Below are 23,950 nucleotides of genomic sequence, written 5' to 3' on the forward strand. Positions count from 1 at the left end.
TGCACTGCACACCCCAGTGGCTGAGTTGGGGGGTTGAGTGGGGGACTGGGCTGAGTGTGCTGGGCCTGGGGGTAGTGACAAGAAGAGCAGCTGGAGGGGAGGATGGCCCGGTGGTTTGGGGGATCTGGAGCCCTGCCCAGATCCTGGGAAGACTCCAAAGGAAGGGGCCCGGCCTGCTGGTGAGGCTGGCACTGATCTAAGGCATATGAGCATCTGCTTCTGTGTCCGAGTGGGGTTTGGTCTCTCCCCAGCTTGCTTTCAGCAGGTCAGGACTATAAGCAGCCTCATTTCATGGGCCAGAAAACCAAGTTCTGACAAGTGATTCACCCCAACTCTCTTCGAGGCTGTGGGACTGGTGCCAGGGGTTCCGGGTCTCAGGAGCTCGTCCTTTATCCTCCTTGGCTCCCCGCTCTTCTCCACCCCCTGCATCCCCCCCCCCAATCACTCAAGAGAGCCTGTACCTTTGCCCCCTACAGGCTGATGGCCCCACTGGGCCGCTGCCTGCTGGCCACAGGTTTTTCCAGTTCATGCTCTGCTGACCCCAAGACACTCAGGCCAGCCACCCCTAATTAGCCAGTCAGTCAGAGCCCAGGGGGTGGGGAGGCTGGGCCTCCCAGCAGAGCAGCTTCAAGGAGAGGCGGGGTGTCTTCTAGGAATGTACCCAGAGCACTCTGGGAACCACTTCTAATCCCTCTCAAGCAGCCTATGGGTCTCCTGCCTTGGAGGTTGAGGGACTTTTGGGAGCATATCTTGAAGGCAGAGGGGTTTCACCCCTTGGACAGTACTGAGATACAGACTGCTATATAATCATGGGCAGGTCCCACCCCTTCAGCCAGACCTCCTGACTAATAAGGGCAGTGGATGGAGAAGTGCTGAGGGGATCATGCCACCCCACCAAGGGCAGAAAGAGATAGGACACTGAGGTCTGAATCTTTGCTCTGTTTCTTATTACTGAGCAACCCTGTGCAAGTTACCCAACCTCTCTGAGCCTCCAATGCTTCCTGAAAACAAAGGATCACCAGCATCTTCCTCTTGGGGCGTCAAAGGTGCCTGGCACAGGACAAGGCATCATTCATGGAGCCCAAAGTCCTGGCCTGCCTTCTCAGGCCGGATAAGGTTTCTGTGGGAGGAAAAAGGGGCCAAGGTTTCTCTCAGCAGACAGGACAGACAGGGGTGGGTGTACGTGAAGGAGAAACTTCTGTTCCACTAAGAAAGAGGGGGCAGGGCATGGAACCAGGGTCTAGCCACTCTCGCCCTGCCTTCCCAGCTGGTACTATTGCAGAATAAGAGGTCTGTGCCAGTCTCAGGGGTCCCTCAGACTGAGCTCCCTCTTTGTGAGGGGGAAGTCATCCTCCCATCACCACAGCCAGATGCCGTAATGGCAAAGCAGCATGTAGGGACTCAGGGCTGGGAGACTCCCCCCACCCCCCAGGAGCCAGGGAGACAGAGCTTAAGGGAATCAGAAGGGGTGGGGGAGCTTCCTCCCTCTCCAAAAAAAAGCCCCGAGACCTGCGGAAGGGTGGGTTTGAAGGCAGATGGTGGAGCCATTTTCTGCCTCCGTGAGGGCTGATTGAAGGGCAATGAGGCAGCTAATGCGAAGAAAGATAGAAATTTACTTGCTTTAACTTCATACGGCCCACAGTGAAAGAGTTCATTCAGTCACCAGCCCGCCATATCTGATGGATGAATAAACCATTTGCAGCATCGATCATGGCTCTACATCATGGTTTACTTCATGGGCCATTTGCTTCCAATTTCTCCTTCTTGGCCCTGTTTCATGCTTTCTTTCGTCCTTTCCCGCCACCCCCACCCTCTCTCCTTTTCTCCCCTCTCTTCTCTCCCCCCTCTCAAGCTCCCCCACAACCCCCCCATGACATTGGAAGTGAGCCCTCCCGTGGATAAATAGGGGTGGATAAATAGACGGTATTGATACTCAGCAACAAACTATTTTGTCATTTGAACTGGGCTTTTAGGAGGGAGAGTAAAGAGATGGCAGGCGCCCAGCCACTGAGGTGCTGCAAAGCAAATGTCATTGGATTTCTGTTTAGTTATCTTCTTTAATCACGTGCTGTCAGGGGAGCGGAAGCCACCAAGAGGTGCCCGTGACTTCCAAGGCATGCACCTTCCCAGCTCCAGCCTCCTTCCCACTGACACAGAGAGACCCATACTGTGTGAGGCACTGTGCCTGGATAGGGGCAGAAAGTGACAAGTTCTAGTTAGAACAGGAGCCTCCAGGCTCTTCGAAGTCATGGGGGACGCAGGGGGAACACCCTCAGGGCTATCCAGCCTGCTTTGACTTCAACCCCCATTTAAGGGAGGGAGTTCAGTGGGGGCCCAGGGCAGGTGGCATGGAGAGACTGTGGAGTGGTGTCCCTCACCCAGGCATTCAGGGTTAAGCCCTGATGGAATGACCTTGGGTGCTCCAAAAATGTAGGTGCTAGCCCAGATAAAGGGCACATCTCTAGACCCCCAGTACCTGCCCCCCTCAGCTGCCTCTTTGACACCTGCTATTTCTCGGGTTGCTGGAGTGGCTGACAGGCAGCCTGGAGGAGGGAGAAGACTATAGGCAGGCATTGGGCTGGCAGTCCAGAGCCCCCGGGGCTGGCTCCTACAATGCAGTAGCGGGCAGCATGATCTGATTCTGACTTTCTCTCTGGTTGAAGGAGGCATCAGGCTAGGGGGCATTCAAGGACCCGCCTCCCTGGGCCTGTCTTTGAGGTGGGTGGTGGTCCCTTGGTCCCACCCCACAACATGGAAAGAGATGGAGAGAAGGTCCAGCTGGACCCACTTCCAGTACTTCAGAGGTGTTGGGGGATACTTGCACTGAGACTTGCAATGACCCTGCCTCTCCAGGGGAGGCCTCTTTCCCGTGAGAGGGACCAACAGGACGCTGTCCACTGGTTAGCTGGCTCTTCTGCCTGCAGGCCAGGCCATGACCTACACCAAACATTTTCTTAGCATCTTCTATTAAAAATAATAATAATAATAAAACTGTCCCAGACCCTGAAATTGTAGTCTTGCCAGGGGCAGCTATTATTGTCCCCATTTTACAGATGAGGAAACTGGGGCTCAAGGTGACCACCCACCTTGATCACACTATGAGGTCTTTGGGTCCTGGCTGCATGTGTGTGTGTTGGGGGCGGCTACTTCCCACCTCTCACATGCTGTGCAGAATTGTTGAGGAACTTTGGATCCAGTACACTGTGCCAGCAGCCCCTGCCTGCATGGAGCTCAGCCCCATCCTCTCAGCCTCTGACTCCATCTCTGGATGGAGAACAGTGCTTGACCTTACCCATAGAAGATGCTGAGAATGAAAAAAAAATACTGCCATCAAAAGTGACAGCTAGATGTCTGCAGGGTTTTGAAGGCAGAGTTTTAAGGGCCTGAGTGTCCCAGGGCATCAGCAGGTGGACATGACAGTTGGGCCTGAGATGCTCACAGGAGAGACTTGAACAGTCAGACTCATGAGGTCCCAGTCCCCACTGTGGCAGGGCTCCAAGCGGCAGCTGGGGGATGGGGGGATCAGGCAGGCGGGAGGGAATTTGGAGCTTGGCAGGCAGCTCCTCCGTGGTGTCGTCGAGATGCGAGGCCCATTTTCCAACACGCCCAGGAAGAAATATACATAAAGGTTGATGTGTTTTCAAATGGGTTTTTGCTTGGCTCTCCTCTTTTCTCCCTGTGAGTATTAACCTCAGGGACCCCGGGGACGGCTCGGCCCGCCAGAGCACCTGCTGGGGTCACGCGTAGTCATTAGCTTTGCGGTCAGTGCAGAATAAACCCCAATTCCCGGAGCCTGCAACAGCGTGTGCGCCCGCTCCCGGGAAGCTGGCTGGGCTTGCTCCTCCAAAGTCACACTTTTCTTGCCTGACTTGTTCCTCTCCTGCGATTCTACCTCCAGCTGTGGGGGCGTCGAAGAAAAAGATGAGATCAAGTTGAGGGGAAAAATTGCCTGATTTCTTGAGCCCTTTGTTTCCCAGGCCCCTGGCAATCAGGGCCGGCTCTGGGTGGGGACTGGGGGTGGGGGGACCAGATTATGCCAGCTGGCAATGAGTGCCCACAGTCCCCCCCAGTTCTAGAGAGGGTGCAGCTCCCTCCAGGTCCAGGAAATGGGGTACAGGTTGTCCAGGGGCTGGTCAGGCAGGGCTAGGCTCTTGATACCCCCACCCTTCAGCCTTTTCCTGTCTTTTGTCAGAACCAAGCTCCTCCAGGCCTCTACACAAAGACCCAGGACCCAGCAAAAGCCCCCAACAGCCCTGACATCCTAGAGATTGAGTTCAAGAAAGGTAGGTGTCTGTCTGTTTGGACTAAAGGGGGTGGGCTTGTGAGGCTCTGGTTCCTGGACCTCCAGGCCTGGGATCCTGAGCACTTGCCTCCCTCCTGGCTTCTGGGGTTCCCAGTCATCCCCTCCCCAGATACTGTGATCCATGGAAGCCCCTAGGCTATGGGAACAGTGCCTTCCGCCTCTGCCCCTCACCTCTAGTCTTGAGCTGACAGGCTGCTCTGAGGCATGGATGGGCAAAGTCACATTACTCTCTCAGGCCTCGCTTTCCTCATCTGTAAATAGGGGGTAAATGCATCTGGAGCAGGGCCCTGGCACCAAGGAAATGCTCAGTGAATGAGTCTCAAGGTCCCACAGCCAAGGCCCCAGCTAACCTTAGGCTCAAAACTTTTCCCCCCTACTATCAAAATGGCAGTGGGGACACCTTTTGTCCCAGAAGATGGGGGCAAGTCTAGGCTCAGACTGAGAAGCCAGGTCAGCCAAGGAAGGAACCTTTCTGGGAAGCTGCAGAAATTAGGGAGACTTCCTGGTGGAGGTATTGCTGGGCAGGAACAAGAGGAACTGGGAATGGGCAAAGTCATTCTTTGACTTTGAGGGCATGTCAAACCTCAGAACGGAGATTTGGCTAGTCTGTCCACAAGGTGGTTTCCTAGGCCAGAGCAGGGAGCAGGGGGACAAGGTCTGGACAGCAACTGTCAAGGCTCTGGGATGTGGTTTACTTACCAGACACAGGACACCCAAAGGTGTGGTGAGTAAAAAAGAAGGGCAGAGAGGTAGCTCAGTGGCTAGCACACATGCCTTGCACTGAATTTCACTCCCAACATCACTTATAACTGGGGAGTGCTCTGATCTCTCATGAAAAGACATTTTAGAAATAGACAGCGGTAGTGCAGCGGGTTAAGCGCATGTGGCGCAAAGCGCAAGGACCTGTTCAGATCCCGGTTCAAGCCCCCGGCTCCCCACCTGCAGGGCAGTTGCTTCACAGGCAGTGAAGCAGGTCTGCAGGCATCTCTCTGTCTCTCTTCCTCTCTATCTCCCCCTTCTTGCTCAATTTTTCTCTGTCTCTATCCAATAACAAATAAATTAAAAATATAAAAGAAAGAAAGAAAGAGAAAGGGGCTGGGTGGTGGTGCGCTTGGTTAAGTGGACATGTTACATATGCAAGGACCCAGGCTCAAGCCCCTAGTCCCCACGTACAGTGGAGGAAGCTTCACAAGTGGTAAAGCAGTGCTGCCGGTTTTTTATTGTTCCCTCTCTATCTCCCCTTCCCTCTCAGTTTCTCTGTCTTAAAAAATAAGTAAATGAAATATTGAAAGAAAAAGAAAGAAAGAACTAGACACAGTGCCATTGGCACTTTACTAATCAGCCCCTTCCCAGCATTCCGCAGGAGCCTGGCCTAGCCAGTGACACCCTCATTGTCCCCTACCCCCATATATCAAACCCTTGAATTTCTTATCACTTGGGGACCAAAGACCCCTATATTTCTCTAAGAGGTCTCTTTATGGGAGGCAGGCTTGACTGGAAGCCTCACCCTGCAGAAGGTAGTGGGAGGAACCCAGGCAGCCACCCCACAAGCTCCAGGAACCCAGCAGCCCCAAGGGCTGAGCAGAGGAGAAACATGACCCATTTTAATGATTCAGGGACTATCTAAAGGGAAAAACAAATAAACAAACAAATAAATAAAACAACCCTTGATGGGAGAAGCTGTCCCCAACATTCCCCGTTCACCCTCCAGTTAATTTATTTGAAGTTTTAATCTAATTATTAACTATTTTAAAGGCTAAAAGGCTTTCTCTGGTGGTGACAGCAACAATGTCCGCTCCTCAGTGGGGCAGGCCCCAGCCAAGGCCATAATAGAGCCTTGGAGGGAGAGAAAGAGAGTGGGGAGAGGCAGGGGGGTGGCTCGGGGGGCTTAAGGTTCATTATTGGGCAGACTTACATTTAATAGCAATTTACAACCAAGTTATAAAACCCCTGGAAATGGGGGTTAAGAATGGCCAGGCTGACAGCGCCTTGAGCGAAGCCCTTCCAAGCGGCGCCTGGCTAATAAAGACTCGAAAGCCGCTATTGAGCCCTGATTGGCACCGATCGCAGGCTACATGGAAATGAGCCGGGCAGATGGGTGGGGGATTAGCCGCCAACTTTGAACAGCTTTTCTTTGTCACTGTTACAGCTCTCTTGTTAGCCCCCTAATACATTTATTGCTCATTTCACACGGGCTCGAGAAAATGCCCCTTTGCTATTCAAAGTCAACCCTGGACCCACCCACTGCCCCCCCTCCCTCCACCACCTCTGGACTCTCCCCCACTCCCCCACCCAGCAGCTGGCCACCCCAGTCCCCACTTCTCAGATTCACAGGTCCCCTCCAGCACCTAGCCCGCTGGAGTAGGCATTGCTACACCCCCATTCATCAAAGGTCTGTGTGAAAGTCGGGGTGCTGAGTCGGGTTGGGGGTGTGGGGTCCACGTGTGTGTGTGTGTGTGTGTGTGTGTGTGTGTGTGTGTGTGTGTGTGTGTGTGTGTGTGTGAGCTCAGCCGCACCACGGCCAGGCGGCCCCTGGGTAGCTGGTGGGATAGCTGGTGGGACAGAAGGTGCTCCAGGCTAAGACAATGGTGGAGCGTGAAATTCAATTAGTTCAGGGCCTGGTTCCAATTTCACAGCCCCTAAATGCAAAAGGGGCAAAGAGAAAGGAGAGGGTGGGGGAGAGCGTTTTTATTGCATTTTCCCTTTCATTCTGGGGGGCTTCTTCACCCCCTCTATCTCCCTCCCTAGCAGGCCTCAACCTGCTCAGGGCTTTTCAAGGAGTCATTTGGAGTCCATATCTGTCACATCCATTTAAGGCGTTGCGGGTGGAGGGGAAGGGCGGGGTGGCCAGCACAGGCAGCTTGATGGAGCTCTGGACCCCGGCCCTCTCCCCACCACCCAAGGGGTCCCAGTGAAGGTGACCAATGTCAAGGATGGTACCACCCACCGCACTTCCCTGGAGCTCTTCATGTACCTGAATGAAGTCGCGTGAGTGTCTGTGGCCCCACCCCCTCCCCAGCCATCTAGGAGCTTGTCTGCCCCCAGCTCTGGCATAGCCCCATGAGCACAAGGGTCTCTGAGTTTGGTGGGAGAGTCTTTTGGCCCTCACCATTGGGTGACAATAGTCCAAGGGGTCTCCCACCTTCTGAGGGCCCTCCCTGCTGCAACCTTTAAGCCCATGACTTAGAGGAAGCTGAGATAGGAGGAAAAATGAGCAGCCGTTAGGGCTGGAACTATACAGGACCCCAGAACCATGGTCACAGAAGCGGCAGAGGACCCACCCATGCCATCCCTCTCATCCTGGGCCTCAGTTTCCCCATCCACATGATGTCCTCTGAACCTCAGATTCTAAGACTAATACCCTCCTAGCACATGGCTCTGAGATGGTGGTGATCTGCAGCCTAGAGCCCAGCTGGGTGGGTGGCATCTAACTCTGTGCCTGGGAGCTGTCCCTGGCACTGAGTGACCCTTCCTTCCCACAGAGGCAAGCATGGTGTGGGCCGCATCGACATTGTGGAGAATCGATTCATTGGGATGAAGTCCCGAGGTGAGTCTGCTACTGCCCCAAGGCACAGGCCTCTGGAGGACTTGAGGTCCCCAACCCACTCCCAACCCTGCTACTCTTGTTTTGTATGGCTGACTCGGGGCATGGCTGCCATCCATGAAGGGGAGATAATGGCTGTGCCCAGAGCTGGAAGGAAGCAGGAACTCCAGGAACGGCCCAAGAAAAAGGGAGGCCGGGGGTCAGGTCTGGAAGCCAGGCTCTCTCTCTCCCACACCATGGGCAGCCCAGGGTCCTTTTCCTCCTAGGTGGGCAGAGCTCTGTCTCTTTGTGGCATGGTCATGGCATGATCACCACCTTGCCTGGCCTCTCAGCTGGCTGGGCCAAAAATAAGAAGCAGCCATGAGGTACCCCCACCCTGTCTTCTCTTAGTGACTGGAGTCTGTGACTCTGTTAGTCACTTGCCATGCTGTCCCCTCTGGACTCAGTGTCCCCTTCCAGATGGCTGGCTCTCCTGCCATGGGATAAAGCAGGAGCTTGTGTTCCCAGGAGCTGTCCCAGAAGGGTCATGTGTTCAGCATTTCATGCCCCTGAATCGGGTTGCTGGTGGGTAGAGTGGGGTCAGGGCCCCCTCTTCTGGCAGTTGTTCACATCACTTCACTTCAGGCCAGTTTAAAAATGATAGCACAGGGAGTCAGGCGGTAGCGCAGCGGGTTAAGCGCTGGTGGCACAAACCACAAGGACCGGCGTAAGGATCTGGGTTCGAGCCCCTGGCTCCCCACCTGCAGGGGAGTCGCTTCACAAGCGGTCTGCAGGTGTCTATCTTTCTCTCCCCCTCTCTGTCTTCCCCTCCTCTCTCCAATTCTCTCTGTCCTATCAAAAAACAATGACATCAGTAATAACTACAATAAAACAACAAGGGCAATAAAAGGGGATAAATAAATATTTTTAAAAATAAAAAATAAAAATAAATAAATAAATAAGACAACACAACCAGGCCCAAGGGTGGCACACCTGGTTGAGTGCACACATTACCATGTACAAGGACCTGGCTTCAAATCCCCATCCCCACCTGTAGGGGAAAGCTTCACAAATAGTGAAGTAGCACTGCAGGTCTCTCCCCCTCCCTCTGTAGTGTTTAGTTATTTGTTATTGGATAGAGACAGAGAAATTGAAAGGGAAGGGGGTGATAGAGAGGGAGAGAGACAGAGAAACAACTGCAGCCCTGCTTCACCACTCACTAAGCTTTCCCTACCAGAAGCTTGAACCTGGGCCCTTGTGCACTGTAATGTGTGCACTTAACCAGATGTACCACCGCCTGGCCCTCTCTCTCCCTCTCTATCCCCACCTCCCCTCTCAATTTCTGTCTTATCACCAAGAAAAAAAGAAAGAAAGTAAGTAAGAAAAGAAAAATAAATATAAATATAAAGAAAGAAATAATAGCCACCAGGGAATAGTAGATTCATTGTGCAGGCACCAAACTCCAGTGATAACCTTGGTTAGAAAAAAATAAGTAAGCCCAGGGCAAGGCATTGTATATTTGCCCTTCAGGATTTTTTTTTTTTTCCTTTAAGATTCTAAAACCCAAAGGTCCAAGGTCAACTGTTAGATAAGTTACTGTTCTGGAAAGCAAGATAACGGTGTTCTCATTAAGATGATCTTGTCCAGCTGGGCCTCAGTTTCCCCAGGTATAACAGTAAGCGTGGGCATGGGAGACAGATCTCAGCAGTTCTAACCTATATGGATTCATCTCAAGAGGGGTGTGTGCGTGTGTGTGTGTGTGTGTGCATGTGTGCGCGTGTGTGTGTGTGTGTGTATCTGTGTGTGTGAGTGTGTGTGTTTGTGCGTGTGTGTATGTGTGTGTATCTGTGTGTGTGCGTGTGTGTGTGCGTGCGCGTGTGTGTATGTGTGTGTATCTGTGTGTGTGCGTGTGTGTATGTGTGTGTATCTGTGTGTGTATGTGTGTGTATCTGTGTGTATGTGTGTGTATCTGTGCATGTGTGTGCATGTGTGCGTGTGTGTGTATGTGTGTGTGTATCTCTGTGTGTGTGCGTGTATGCGTGTGTATATCTGTGTGTGCGTGTGTGTATGTGTGTATCTGTGTGTGTGTGCGTGTGTGTGTATCTGTGCGTGTGTGTGTATGTGTGTGTGTGTATCTGTGTGTGTGTATCTGTGTGTGTATGTGTGTGTGTATCTGTGTATGTGTATGTGTGTGTATCTGTGTGTGTGTGTATCTGTGTGTGTATGTGTGTGTGTATCTGTGTGTGTGTATCTGTGTGTGTATGTGTGTGTGTGTGTATGTGTGTGTATCTGTGTGTGTATCTGTGTGTGTATGCGTGTGTGTGTATCTGTGTGTGTGTGTACTTTCCTGTGCTCACCTCCTCCTCACCGGCTATTATCCAAGAAAAACAATCTAATTGAAACTCTGGAAGGCCTTGTGGAGAACAATATTACTAATTAGCAGCTCCCTTTTATCCTCACTTACCTTTGTCTCCTACCTCCAGTGAACATCTGATTAAATGTCCCTTTGTTTCAGTCTGCCCTTGGGAGCCTGAAGATGTCAATGTGTCCCAGGAAGCCCTGGGAGGGAGTTAGGAGTGTCAGGGACCAGCATGAACACTCCAGACAGAAAAACACAAGCCCCAAGCCATAGGTAATTCATGGGCAAGACCAAGACAGGAGGCATAAGGACCAGCAGCATGAAGTCTGGGTGAAACTATTGCAATTAGATGTCCACAGGTAGGGGCCAGCCCCCAGGGTGACTCTAAAAGGGTAAAGGCAGCAAAGGGCAAAGGCATCCCTGGAGAACAGTCAGCCTGGCTCAGAGGTGTCCTTATGCAGTGCTGCTGTAGCTTTTATTGTGTCCAGGGCAGGCATCACCAATTGATTGTGGATGTGTCTCAGCACTGTAGATAATCATTACCAATCGATCAGAAATGGCAGTTGATGAAAGTGAACTGACTTCTCATATTGGAAAGAGAAGGACTAGTTTGAGGTCACTTTGTCAAAATGGCATCCTGTTGGGTGGGTAGAGAAGAGCTGCTTTAACTGGGAGAATGTAAACTGGAGAGGGGAGTGGGGGCACTCGGGGTGATAGAGAAGGTAGGAGAATGTAAACTAGAGAGTGGAATGGGGGCACTCAGGGTGGTAGAGAAAGTAGGAGGCACCCAAGGTAGCTGATAGGATGGGGAGTTTGGGCTGCTGGAGACTGAGCCCTGGAGTCTCAGAAGTGGCTCACTAGTGTCAAGGGCCAAGCTCCCATCTTGGTTCTATTACCACTGGGGAAGCAACTTACTATCTCTGAGCCTTGACTTCTCCATCTGTGAAATGGATTCTTCAAGTCCAATCCAGAAAGCTCCTAACCTGTACTAGGCACTGTGTCTAGATGGTATAAAGTCACTTATCAGCTCTGACCCCCTCCTCCCCCCTAACCCTTTTTCTTTCTTTCTTTCTTTCTTTCTTTCTTTCTTTCTTTCTTTCTTTCCTTTCTTTCTTTCTTTCTTTCTTTCTTAACCAGAGCACTACTCAGCTCTGGCTTATGGTGGTGTGGGGATTGAACCTGGGAAATTTGGAGCCTCAGGCATGAAAGTCTCTTTGCATAACCATTATACTATCTTCCCCCAAACCTCCCTCTCCTTCTTACAACCCACCAGCATTGTGTGTACTGCTGGGGACTGTCCCTAAATGCACAGAGTTAGTCTGAGACTTATCCAGTCTCTTCAGAAGGCAATCTTGATTGTCGTTCTAGGACTTTGCTGTGTGACCCGAAGCAAGTTGCTTTCCCTCTCTGTGCTTCCAAAGGTCAGAGCAAAGGTCAGAGGTGTGACTGATCTTGCCTTCTCCCTATGGAAGTTCTAATGGACCACTTTTCCTACTTGGGTTGAGGGTGATAAGGAGAGAAGAAAACTGCTTTGTAATGTTAGGGCAATACCTTGTCTTTATTTCTGCAGTCCAGAGCATCTGTTGCCAGGAAGAACAGACACACTGCACTGGGATATGGTGGATCCCCCCATGATGAGGTTTTTATTAAGTCTCCAGTAATGGGAGAAGCTGTTAATTGTCAATTATATCGTGGGAAGAGCAGGGAGTCTATTGTCCCTATCTCAGTGTACAAGGGAAAATGTCATTTATATTGATTTTACAAAGCTCGTAATTGGAATTCATTAAGGGCTTGTTTTTCAGGAGGCAGGGGTGGATGAGGAGGGAGGGGGGCCGTGCTGATGCCTTGGACTGGGAGGGGGGCAAGAGGGGTCTGCCGGCCAGTGGTCAGTGGAGCTGGGAGACACAGGGGTCAGAGGGGCATGGGCTGAGGAAGCTGCAGATGGAGTGGCTTTTGCTGTATTGTGGCTGTTCACATCGTCATTATCACATTATCTTTTTAACTCTGGAGGGGGGCTAATTAAGTGAAGTAAATGAAATCAGTGGGGAGGAGAAGGGGGGGCAGGGCAGGCAGGAGGGAAGCAGGGAATGAACCAGCTTAGTCCTCCTTCTCCCTCCTCCTCTAACCCTACCCCTCTAGCCTCACCTCTGCCTGTGGCTGCCTGGCTCCACCACCCACCCCTGTGCCTGACTTGTCTCCTCGTCCCTCATCAGCTCCCTGCTTCCTGCTCTCCTTGCATCCCTCCTACTCTCTACTTTCTGGCAAAGAAAGAACAAGATCCACCTACTCACCTGCCTGCCCACCCACCCCAGCCTTCCAGAGATGGAATGTTCTAGAGAGTGGAGAAAAAGCCTGGGAAGCAAAGGGGTTTGCACTCCCAGCTGCCTGAGGGTGCCAGGCTCAGAGGCCCACCCTGATCCCCAGGATGGGGTCTGCATGACACCCAGAGGATGGCTAGTGTCCCATCATGTCTCCATGGCAACTGCCCCCTCCTTGGGTCTAATACCATGAAGATACCATGGGCTCCAGCCAACCTTCCTTCGGAGTCTTCCCAAACCCTCCCTCCAGGTACAGCTTTCCCAAAAGACCAAAGTCTTGGTCATGGTTCCCTAAACCGCACGCCTGCCCCAAACTCCAAACTCCAGCTGAATTGGTGAGTCCCGCTCACCTCAATTCTGCCAGGTTGTCCCAAGTGACACTTTGGCCAACTGGGGCACAGAGCAGAGGTGAGGGTGCCCCTGCCTGCTTAGTCCACTCTCTGCCAGCCTGGCCACCCGGCTCTCCACCCTCCCTCCCTACCCCCTCAGCAGTAATTATGGTGTGATTGAAGCTGCTCTGCAGAGAACCGCTGACACCTCTGTCTTTTTCCTGTAAACACGGGGAGATGAAAATAGACACTTGGAGCCGCGGTGCATGTCACTCTGGAGATGTCTGTTGTCTCTTCTAGTGACTCCGAGACTCAGCTGTCATTTCCTCCTTCTTTTTGCGCAGTGGTTTGTATGCCGACTGTCAAAAAACCCCAAATCCATGGTCTTTTAGCATCAGGTTTCTGTCACCATTTTAAGTCATTTTTACCCCAGAAGAAATGTTTCTGTCACCATTTTAAGTCATTTTTACCCCAGAAGAAATATACAGAAATCATCTGTACCCCCCACATCTGCCCCCATGGAGAAGAGCATCTTTAACACATGCGTGCGAACACACACACACACACACACACGCTAGCAGCAGCAACCTGAAAACAAGCTTTTTGATCACCCACGATTAACTTTAACACCTTCTAAGCAAAGGAGTAGGGGTACTAATTGTGCTGGTGTGCTTATGACTTGACTTTATCTTCTTGTCCATGACTCCAGGGAGGTTCATGGCTATAAGGCTGCTGGTGGGGCCTCAGGAGGAGACAACAACTCTTGGCATGTTGAGAGGGCACTGATACAAGGGAAGGGGAATTGACTGGGTATTTGAGAGACAAAACCATAGGTATGCCACCATACTGGGGCAACAGTGGGTCTGGGTACCTCCCTTCTGGGCCAGTATTGATGGAAGCTAGAAGTAACAGCAGCAGACACTGTCAGCTTTCTTGTTTTCCAGATGGATTGTCTGGGACTCAGGAAGGGCCCCCAGGCTGGCCAAGGTCACACAGCAAAGCTGAGCTGGGCATTCTCCGTTAAGGTGTTGCTACATGGGGCTGCTTACAGGTCCCCGACTCTGTACCTGCAACTGGGCCAGTTGAGAAGAGGAAGGGAAGGGTGCAGCCAGGTCCTTCATTTATTATTTTTTTTACCTGATAAGGCAGAGAGAAATTGAGAAGGGACATAGAGAGGGAGAGAGAAAGAGGCGCCTGCAGCGCTGCTTCATCACTTGTGAAGCTTTCCCTCTGCAGGTGGGGGCTGGAGGCTTAAACCTGGGTCCTTGTGCAAGGTTGCATGTATACTCGACCAGGTGTGCCACTCCAGAATGTGACAAATCATAGTTCAAAGGCCTATTCCCAGTCCCACAAATCTCTGTTTGGTGCCAGAATGAGCTGATGAAAGGGCTTTTGCCAGTATCTTGCTACAGGTGACTCAGAAAATTGCTTTAATCTTGGTGATACCATTTCTAGGACAATTGAAAGCTTTACCCTTTACAACATGGTGATTCTTTCTGCCATTTTTGGAGGCAGGCATTTCCAAACGTGTCTGCCTTCGTAATCAAGCCACTAGGCTGTTGGGCCTTGGGGTCGTGAGAGGCCCTTGCTTGTGGCAGCATATCACCCCACATAGGGCAGAGTTCTTGTCCTGTCAGCAGTTGTTTTTTTTTTCCCCAGACATCCATCCAGCTCCACTCCCATCAGCCTTTCTAGATAAATGAGAACATGCCCCCCTTGCATGTTGGACAGTGACGTGGTGGGGAAAAAGGACCACTGTTGCTCCTCCTCCATCAGAACCAGAAGTAGGTCAGGTTTGCTCAAGGTCTCCTCTCCGAGATCACCTGAGCTTTATTTGAGGGCCTGCACTGCTGGGGCAAGCAAGAGGGAGCTAGCCTGGGACATGGTGTGGGGAGTGACCCAGCTGCCTATCCTCAAACCCGGATTGATGCTGCTCACTGTAGCTTCCTCCCGGGGCCAGGTGCAGCTCAGGCCAAGCCCCTCCTCTAACTGCAGAGACCCATCTGCTCTGAACAGGCTGTTCTATGAATGAAAGGCAGTGACAAGAAGGGGACTTAACATCTTCTCAGGCACGACCTTCCAGGTGGAGCAGACTCTATCACCAGTGGATCCTCAGCAGAGCCAGTCCAGCCCCAGGGAAAGCCACTTCTCACTCCTCCTTCTGGAGCTCAGTTTCCCCATCTGTACAGTGGGGTGAGGGCAGGTCACATATTTCTCTGCAGGGACATGGGTTGCCAGGAAGCAACCGTGGGCCAAGGCAGCATGCACGTGCAACATGTCCACGTGTGCCTGTGTATGCAAGCCAGCCCCTCCTCAGGCTCCCTGGTGGAGGAGAGGAAGGGATATTTGGGGCCCTGGGCTCTTCCAGAGTGGGTTTAATTACAGGTTTTCAGCCACGGGCCGGTGGGCATGCATTGGGGAGGAGGGGGGAGCAGCTCAGAAACCCTGTCATTTTCCAACGTCTGAGGGCCTCTTCAAAGGGGGGCATCTAGACATTTTCTCCACAAGCTGCAGAGTGGACTGTCGTGGCCCCAGCATGAACATAATGACAGATGCATTTTGCAGCAAGCTGGGAGTGAATGGGTCCGACCAGCTTGTCTCCTGTCAGACGAGTCATTATTTTTTTTTTTTTTTGTCATTTGCTGACAGTTTGGGTTTCATGTATTTCTTTCTTTTTTCTCCTTTTCCCCCTGCCTGGAAAAATGGCTAGGTATCTACGAGACCCCAGCAGGGACGATCCTCTACCACGCTCATTTAGACATCGAGGCCTTCACCATGGATCGGGAAGTGCGCAAAATCAAACAAGGCCTGGGCTTGAAATTCGCTGAGCTGGTGTACACAGGTACATAGACCCCATGGCTGTTCCCTCTCCCTTGTTCAATCCTCCCATCCCCATGCCGGTCCTATGGCCCAGCTCCTGCAGGAACCCAGAGATGCAGGTTAAAGGGGGTCAGGTAAGGGCAATGGAGAGGGAGGGAGAAAAAGAGAATGCCAAAACCTCCATCTGTTCCGAGTGTGACAGGTGCCTTCTCCACCTACTGTCTCTGTGATTCCATGTCACATACTCTAGCACCATCCCAGGGAGACCCACCCCACCTTCATAGGACAGCTGCAGCCAGCCATTTTCACAGAGGAGGAAACTAAAGATCATAGCACAAGGGACTAGCTTTGCAAAGTCACACACCCAGAAGTGACCTGACTGCACTTGAACCCAGTGTAGGATGACTACAGGCAGATCCTGGTTCGACTGCACAGTCTCCAGCAATGGCTGGCCCATGGCAGGAGCTAGATTGCTCCCGGGAGGCCCGTCGGCAGCCATAGGCCCAGCCCATGCAAGGGGTGATCACAGTGACATTAGCATGCAGTGTGGGTGAGTGCCATTCACAGCCCAGCAGACCATTTCCATGCCTGACCTATGTTCACGGAGTTTGAACCTGCTGATTCCAAATCCATTCCTTCATAATAGAGGTCCCCAAATCTGTCCTCTCAACTCTTTTTTTTTTTTCTGTAGGACTTGATTGAAGAGCATGTAGACTACATTGTGGTAGAATCTTTAGTTAAGCTAACGTAAAGTCTCCCTTAGAAATAGATTCCCAGTTTTATTTGGATTGGCAGTGTATTTGACCACAAAACTATATTTACCATTTTCTCTGTTAGTTGAGGCTTAATGTACTTACGTTCTTGCAATAAGACTCCTTAAAAGAAGCTAACTTGGGGGGCTGGGTAGTAGTGTACTTGGTTAAGCGCACATGTTACCTACCACGCATAAGGATCCAGGTTCAAGTCCCTGCTCCCCACCTGTAGGGGAGAACCTTCACTAGTGGTAAAGCGGGTCTGCATGTATCTATCCCTCTCCCTATCTCCTCCTCCCTCTCAAGTTCTCTTTGTCCTATCAAATAAAAAAATAGAAAAGAAGAAATGACTGCCAGGAGCAGTGGATTCATAGTGCCAGCACTGGGCCCCAGTGATAACCCTGTGGCAATAAAAAAAAAAAAAAAGGAGGAAGAAGACGATGACTTAGCTGGATGATGTATACCTTTTCTTTATCCCTTTCCTATTACTGACATGCTAATATAGTTAGGATTTGGATCAATCAAGAATTTGGATCACTTCTTGGATCAAGAAGTGAGCTTGCAGATGAAAGCTATTGACCTAGGATGATGAAATTAGAAGGAGCTGGTTTCCCTAATCAATCTTGTATGTATTAGTCTCAAGGATTCATGATTTTTGAGAAAATAGACCCTTATATTAAAGTGTGATCATCATACAAGCAACCATAGCATCACCTTGGAACTTGTTAGAAATGTAAATTGACTCCAACCGGATTTATTTAATAAATGAGGACATCTGGGGATGGAATCTGGAAAAAGGTTTTTTCATGCTTTAAGGGGCCAGGTAATGGCACACCAGGTCTCTCATCTCTTTTTGTTGAGCCCACCAGATAAGAATATTTATTTTGCATTGCTGGGGCTTTGTGCATGCACAATTTCACCTATCTGGGTCAACTTTTTCAGATACACAGACCAAGTGAGTGAAAGACACCACAGGACCAGAGTTTTCCCCACGGCAGTGCCCCTCCCACACACTGTGTGCCCAGGGGGCTGGAACCTGAGCTGCATTCAGCAAGCTAGGCACCCTAACAGCTGGGCTATCTGGCCACCATCATTTTCATATATCTTATTTATTTTAATGAGGAAAAAGATGAAGATACACACACACACACACACACACACACACACACACACACACACGAAGGGAAGGAGGATGGGAGGGGAGGAGGCAGAAGACCAACCAAGACCAGATTACTGTTCAGCTCTGACTTACGGTATTGTTGGTGACTGAACCTGGGACCTCAGAGCCTCTGGCACAGAAGTCTTACAAGTGCTATGTGCTAACACCACTAGAGCTACCACAAAAGTCTTTTGTATAATCATTGTGCTATTGTCCCAGTCCACCCTCCTCTATTGTTTTTAAAAGGATGGGAAAATTTTATTTTAATAACTCCATTTCATGACAGGTGAAAGTGACAGGAAATTCGAGTTTCAGTATCCACACATCACTTTGGGGGGGGGGGGGAGGGAACAGCCCCACTCATCCTCTTACAGATTGTCTGTGATTTAGTCAAAGCTACAGTGAGAACTGAGCAGCTGTGCCCTATGATATTAATCTCTGGTCCTTTTTTCTTCTTTATTTTCTTTTAAATATTTTATTTATTTATTTAATAGAGATAAACTGAGAAAGAAGGGAGGGAAGAAAGACACCTTCAGCCCTGGTTCACTGCTCACGAAGCTTCCCCCCTGCAAGTGGGGACCAGGGGCTTGAGCCTGGGTCCTTACACATGGTAACAGATGTACTCTACTGGGTGCACCACCACCCACACCCCTCTCTGGTGCTTGTCTGGACAATGTTTGCTCACTCTGATCTGTAGCAGTCACATCTCCATAATCTGAGAAATCATTCCTTTGTGGCAATGTTGGGAGGACAGGGTGCTGCTGAGCCTGACCTGCCTGTGTAGGCAAGCCTGAAGGTGAGGGGCAGCTACCTGAGAGAAGCCTCCACTGTCCTCCACTTTGGGGTTCTGTTTCCTCAGAAAGCTCCTAGTTGCTGTAACTCATCTTGGAGTTTCAAGAGGACTCTGGTTATTGGCTGGTGTTACTTCTCCCTCCCAATGTTGCCAGTAGCTCAGAAGCCAAGCTCCCACTACCACCACCACACACACCCCCAGGTCCAGACAGGTGTTTAAATACCATTGTCTCCTGCGGGCTCTCTTGCTTGGTGGGGTTCCAATGCTGAAAGGTGGATTTGGGTTACAAAGTGGGGGCATCATTAAGACATGGCAGGCTGTGATGGAGTGAGAGCACCTGGCCCAGCCTCGCCTGCTGGGGGCGGGGGGCGTGCCCATAGATGTCCCCACAATAGGACGGCTGCCACTCAGCCTGCTGCCTTGCAGCCGGGCTCTTCATTGGGCACTGGTGGCAATTACCTGGTTTTAGCTGCACAGAGGGGAGGGCACTGAGGCCCAAGCAGGTGAATTCAGGGCTGATGAGCAGTGGCTTGTTGCCCGGGACAGGCCAACTTCCAAGGCCAAGTTCTCAGCCACTTCAGCAGCAGCTCAGGAAGCCAGCAAGGCTATTAATGAGGAATGATCCAGGGGTGCAGTGCATGCACATGGAGCTCTGAGTGTCTGGAGTGCATCTTGGCCAGGGCTGTGGGCTTGATGCTTCTTTGCCAGACTGCCTGAGTCCTCTCTCTGTCACCCACAGAGCCTTCTAAATCCCAAAATGAGCCCTAGAGATTAGGAGCTTTCAGAGGAAACAAAACCTCTGAGCAGAGGAGAGGGGATGAAGCCAGTCAGGTGGAGGCTTCTTTCTCCCAGGCAGCTGCTATTAATAGACACTTCCCCAGTGCCCCTGACAGCCAGGCTCCCAGAGATGTCAAGGTCAGGCTCAAGCAACCTGTCCCCACAATAGCTCAGAAGAGCTGTCTGATGTGATTTCTCACATAAGGACGATGCAGATGGCATAGTCCAGGGGTAAACTTGGTCCAGTCACTCAACCTCCCCATGCCTGGGTTTCCCCTCTGAAGAGTGGCCATATTAGTTCCAGGACTAAATGCATGAGGATCTGTAAAGCATTTAGAACAGTGCCTGACTCTGAGGAGTCAACACTGGAGCGTCTCATGAAGAGCCCTTATAGGGAGTGCAGCTCACCTCCTTTCTCCAGCCTCAGTTTCTTTAGCAGGAAAATGGACATATGTACAATGTGTACAGAGGGTTGTTGTCCCCAGACCTATAGGGCATTCGTGGGCCTGGAACATGCATGATGAGAGAGAGAGGGAAAGAGAGAGAGAGAGCGTGCACTAGGCTTACTGCACCCCACCTCTGTAAACTGGGTCTGCTGCAAAAAGCAGAAGACCTCCAGGGGGTGGACGTGGCAGAACCAGAGGTCCAGTCCGGGCCACAAGCTCCAGTGAAGTCTCTGGCCTCGTCTCTACTTACCTCCCCACCCCTGCTGTCTTCCAGTCTGGAAACTTCAGGATTATCTAATTATCCTGAAAATCAGAAAGATGTCCTAGCTCAGGACACTAGGGCTTGGGGAGTCAGTCAGGAAGGCTACCAGTATCCCCTCCCACAGGGATCTGGTCTATAGACTGGAGCATTCAGTGGGACTTGCTGTATGGCTTTAGACAGACCCATTCTCCCGGGGTGTCTGTCCCAGCCTAGAGTGAGGACTATTGTAGGTCGAAGTGTCTTGTTCCAACCTGAGCACAAAGCTCTCAGTGTTCTGCCCACATCCTCTCATTAGAATCCATGGAAACCTCTGGACAGCAGTTGTAACATCTCCTGGTGCAATGATGGAAACTAAGGCACAAGGTCCATGTCTAGCTCAGTGAGACTGGGGTGTCAGCTCGCAGGACAGGATGCTGAAGAGCTGGAGAGCAAAGGTTGACCTCTTCTGCCCTGCCTGGCCCTCCACCACCTCTCCAGCCACCAACCCCCCCCCCCTGCAGGAAAAGCCCGGTTCCCACGGAGGGAGTGCCCCCACAGGTGCCCCTGGAGGCCTGAGCTAACAATAGCCACAGACCCAGGCTGACCCGACCCTTTATCAGGGCAGCAGATCTCGCACCATCTGGCCCCCCAGCTGCCCAGGTGGGCTCACCTTCCCAGCTCTGTTTCAGAGAAACCCTACCCCTTGCATCTCCCTCGCCCCCACTCCTCAGCCTGGCCAGAGCTCAGCTTCAGGCCCCTTGGTGGGTCATCTCTCAGCAGCAGCAAGAGAGGAGCCCACTGTTCAGGGTCTGAGATGCAGCTGGGGGTGAGTGTGTTAACTAAGGATTGAGGTCAAGCATAGAACCTCCCCTGGCCTTTGGTTTCTGGGGACCAGGCATGGAAGGAGGGGAACGAACACGCTGCTCATCCATTCTTGCCCCAGACAGGAAAGTGCCAGAATATCATTTGAAGCAGCTTCATCAGACTTGGGGACCACTGAGATTAGATTGCACCACAGCCCACTGACATCCTGGAGAAGTTTCTCCATTTCCCTGAACCTCATTCTTCCCCACTAGAAAAAAGAGGCTGAGAGTCTTACTCCCACAGCTTTCTTTTTTTTTTAAATATTTATTTATTTATTCCCTTTTGTTATCCTTGTTTTTTTTATTGCTGTTGTTGTTATTGATGTCATCATTGTTGGATAGGACAGAGAGAAATGGAGAGAGGAGGGGAAGACAGATAGGGGGAGAGAATGATAGACACCTGCAGACCTGCTTCACCGCCTGTGAAGCGACTCTCCTGCAGGTGGGGAGCTGGGGGCTCGAATCGGGATCCTTACATGGGTCCTTGCGCTTTGCGCCACATGTGCTTAATCTGCTGCACTACCGCCTGACTCCCTCCCACAGCTGTTTCTAAGAAATCAAAGGGCCAGTCCCAGCATAGCTCAGAGCATGGCGTCTGTGCTTGAAGTGTAAAAGCTTCCTAGCATGTGGAAGAAAGTTCATCAGTTTCTAAGGAACCTGCCAGGCCCCAGAGAGAGGCCTTCCCAGCTCTGCAAAGAGGGATGGGGGTGGAATGGCACCCATACTTGATTTTTCTGAACTTGAGATTTTTCTGAACTCGTCCTTGCTGGGAACCCTCGGCACTTGATCTCAGGACACATCCAGAGTCCTGGCCAAGGTTGCCTGCCTTCTGTCTGCCTCCCTCACAGACTGAGCCCTTTCACCACTGTCCCCAGCACTTGCTGTGGCATTGAAACAGTGGGACCTGCCCTCTACCTTGTGACCCTCTGGATGTGACTGCATTGCAGGGGACAGAAAGGACACCACCTAAACCACAAGAGCTCCACCAGGTTACGAAGCAGGGGAAAGAGGCCTTGTTCCGTGATTCAGTCATTCCCAAGGGCAGTTTGTATAGAATTCATCAGTCAGCACAGCAGGCTCAGGCCAGCCTTCCTAGGCTCCAGGACTGTCACAACGGGGTGCTGTCTCCTGACCTCCATCTTCCGTATGCCCTGGACCACAGCAGGCAACATGGCGGTTCCCAGGAGAACTCTAATTTTTCCTCTCCACAGGTTTCTGGCACAGCCCCGAATGTGAGTTTGTCCGTCACTGCATTGCCAAGTCCCAGGAGCGTGTGGAAGGAAAAGTGCAGGTGTCCGTCTTCAAGGGCCAGGTTTACATCCTCGGCCGCGAGTCCCCGCTGTCCCTCTACAATGAGGAGCTGGTGAGGTAGGTGCCTCTGCCTGACACCTCCACTCACACACACACACACACACACACACACACACACACACACGTACACACACAGGGCATAGACACTCACATATGGTGTCCCCTCTCAGCAAAGATATGCCTGAGGACACGAACACCACCAATGCTCTCACAGAACATCCTATATGGGCTGCAAGTTATACCTGGATGTATTATGAGCAAAGATGGCCACAGTAGAGAAGAAGCAGGGCCACCCAGCAGGTGTAGTAACTGAGGTTGGGAAGCTTCCAGGAGGAAGTCAGGTGGAGACAGGTAGGGGAGATTTTCCAGGGGAAATGTGTGCCTTATGCAGAGGTTCTGTACCTTGGACATTTCAGGCACTACAAAAATGCCAGGAGCCAGAGCACGAGTGTCCTGGAACCAGGCTTTCTAGGGAAGGGAAAAATGAGATCTGTGTCTGCCCCAAGGGTCCTTCTGGCTGGTCTGGAAAGAGGTGTATGCTGGCAAGGACAGAACCACAGGGACCTCTGCTACACACTGGTACATGTACCCTGTTGAGGGCCCTGGGAGTGAAGAGAAGCAAACAGATTTGGCCAGGAGATGGAATCAAAAGGGCTTGGATGTGGTGGCAGATGGGAGGGTCTGGAATCACCCCAGGGGCTGTTTGTTTGGTTTTGCTGTTATTGTTGGACAGTAATAGTAGCATAAACTTTGCTGAGTTGAGGGACTGCTCTTGAGGAGATACTGGCATCCGGACATCTGAAAAAGTGAGTCTTCTTTGCAAATGACCAGAAAAACTTTCTAGTTGGTTACTAGACACCTGGATCCAGCATTGAGAATAAATGTGGACTGAAAACATTACAGGGGAGGTAGCTCACTGGTGGAGCACAGGACTCGCATGCATGAGGTCTTGTGTCTGATCACTTGTGCCACATACGCCAGGGTGATGCTGCACTTATTAAATAAGTCAACACATAAACCTTTATGTGTATATATATATACATATATATATATATATATATATATATATTCCCTTTTGTTGCCCTTGTTATTTTTTATTGTTGTTGTAGTTATTATTGTTGTAGTTATTGATGTCATTGTTGTTGGACAGGACAGAGAGAAATGAAGAGAGAGGGGAAGACAGAGAGGGGAGAGAGAAAGATATACACCTGCAGACCTGCTTCACCGCTTGTGAAGTGAGTCCCCTGCAGGTGGGGAGCTGGGGGCTGAAACCGGAATCCTTACACCGGTCCTTGCGCTTTGCACCACATGTGCTTAACCTGCTGCACTACCACCCGACTCCCCCCCCCCCTTTTTTAAGACAACATTGGACAGTGCAGGCATCTGGATCATATCTTGTCCTTCTCTGAAGCCAACCGAAGGGGGCCAGTGAGATGAGATGGGAGTTAAGGTCAGGCAGAGGAGGAGGCTGAATTGCCTGGAAAGGCCAAAGAACCCTAATGGGTTGGGTCAAAGTTCAGAGCTAGCAGGTGACCATTAGCTGTGCCTGTAAGCAGCACCTGTGTCTGCCTGCCTTATAAGTTAGAGTGTGTGTGTGTGTGTGTGTGTGTGTGTGTGCGCGCGCACGCGCGCGCGCGTGCATCTGTGTGTTTTGCTGAAAACTACAATATGGCACTCTCCAGGCATCTCTGCAGAGGTCATAAATCAGGTGGGGACAAACCCCAGAGGGACAGATAGCCCCCCTTGCTGGGGCCCTCTCTGCCCTCCTGCAGACCAGCTGGGAAAGTATGAGTTCTGTTTAGCCGTCAATATTATTTTTCTCTTTCCCTTCTCTGTGCTGCGTTGAGTTTCTCCACCACCACCCCCTCCTCTTCAATCTTTCTAAACACTTTATAAGCCATAAATATAACCGAATCAGTTTAGATCAGTCGGGGTAAATGTCAAATTATCTTCTCT

General features: G+C 51.2%; 1 protein-coding gene across 2 annotated transcripts in view; it reads left to right on the forward strand.

Moving 5' to 3' along the window:
- The window catches only part of ASS1 (argininosuccinate synthase 1), a 49,946-nt gene that overhangs the window by 21,116 nt on the left and 4,880 nt on the right, over window positions 1-23,950 (forward strand). For both annotated transcript variants that reach the window (XM_007527013.3, XM_060200394.1), the window contains exons 9-13: window positions 4,193-4,283; window positions 7,207-7,291; window positions 7,786-7,850; window positions 15,543-15,674; window positions 21,895-22,051. In XM_007527013.3, coding sequence (XP_007527075.1) covers window positions 4,193-4,283; window positions 7,207-7,291; window positions 7,786-7,850; window positions 15,543-15,674; window positions 21,895-22,051 — 530 coding nt within the window. The remainder of the gene's footprint in view (window positions 1-4,192; window positions 4,284-7,206; window positions 7,292-7,785; window positions 7,851-15,542; window positions 15,675-21,894; window positions 22,052-23,950) is intronic.

This window comes from Erinaceus europaeus, chromosome 10 (assembly GCF_950295315.1).
Source record: "Erinaceus europaeus chromosome 10, mEriEur2.1, whole genome shotgun sequence".
Classification (NCBI taxonomy): Eukaryota; Metazoa; Chordata; class Mammalia; order Eulipotyphla; family Erinaceidae; genus Erinaceus; species Erinaceus europaeus.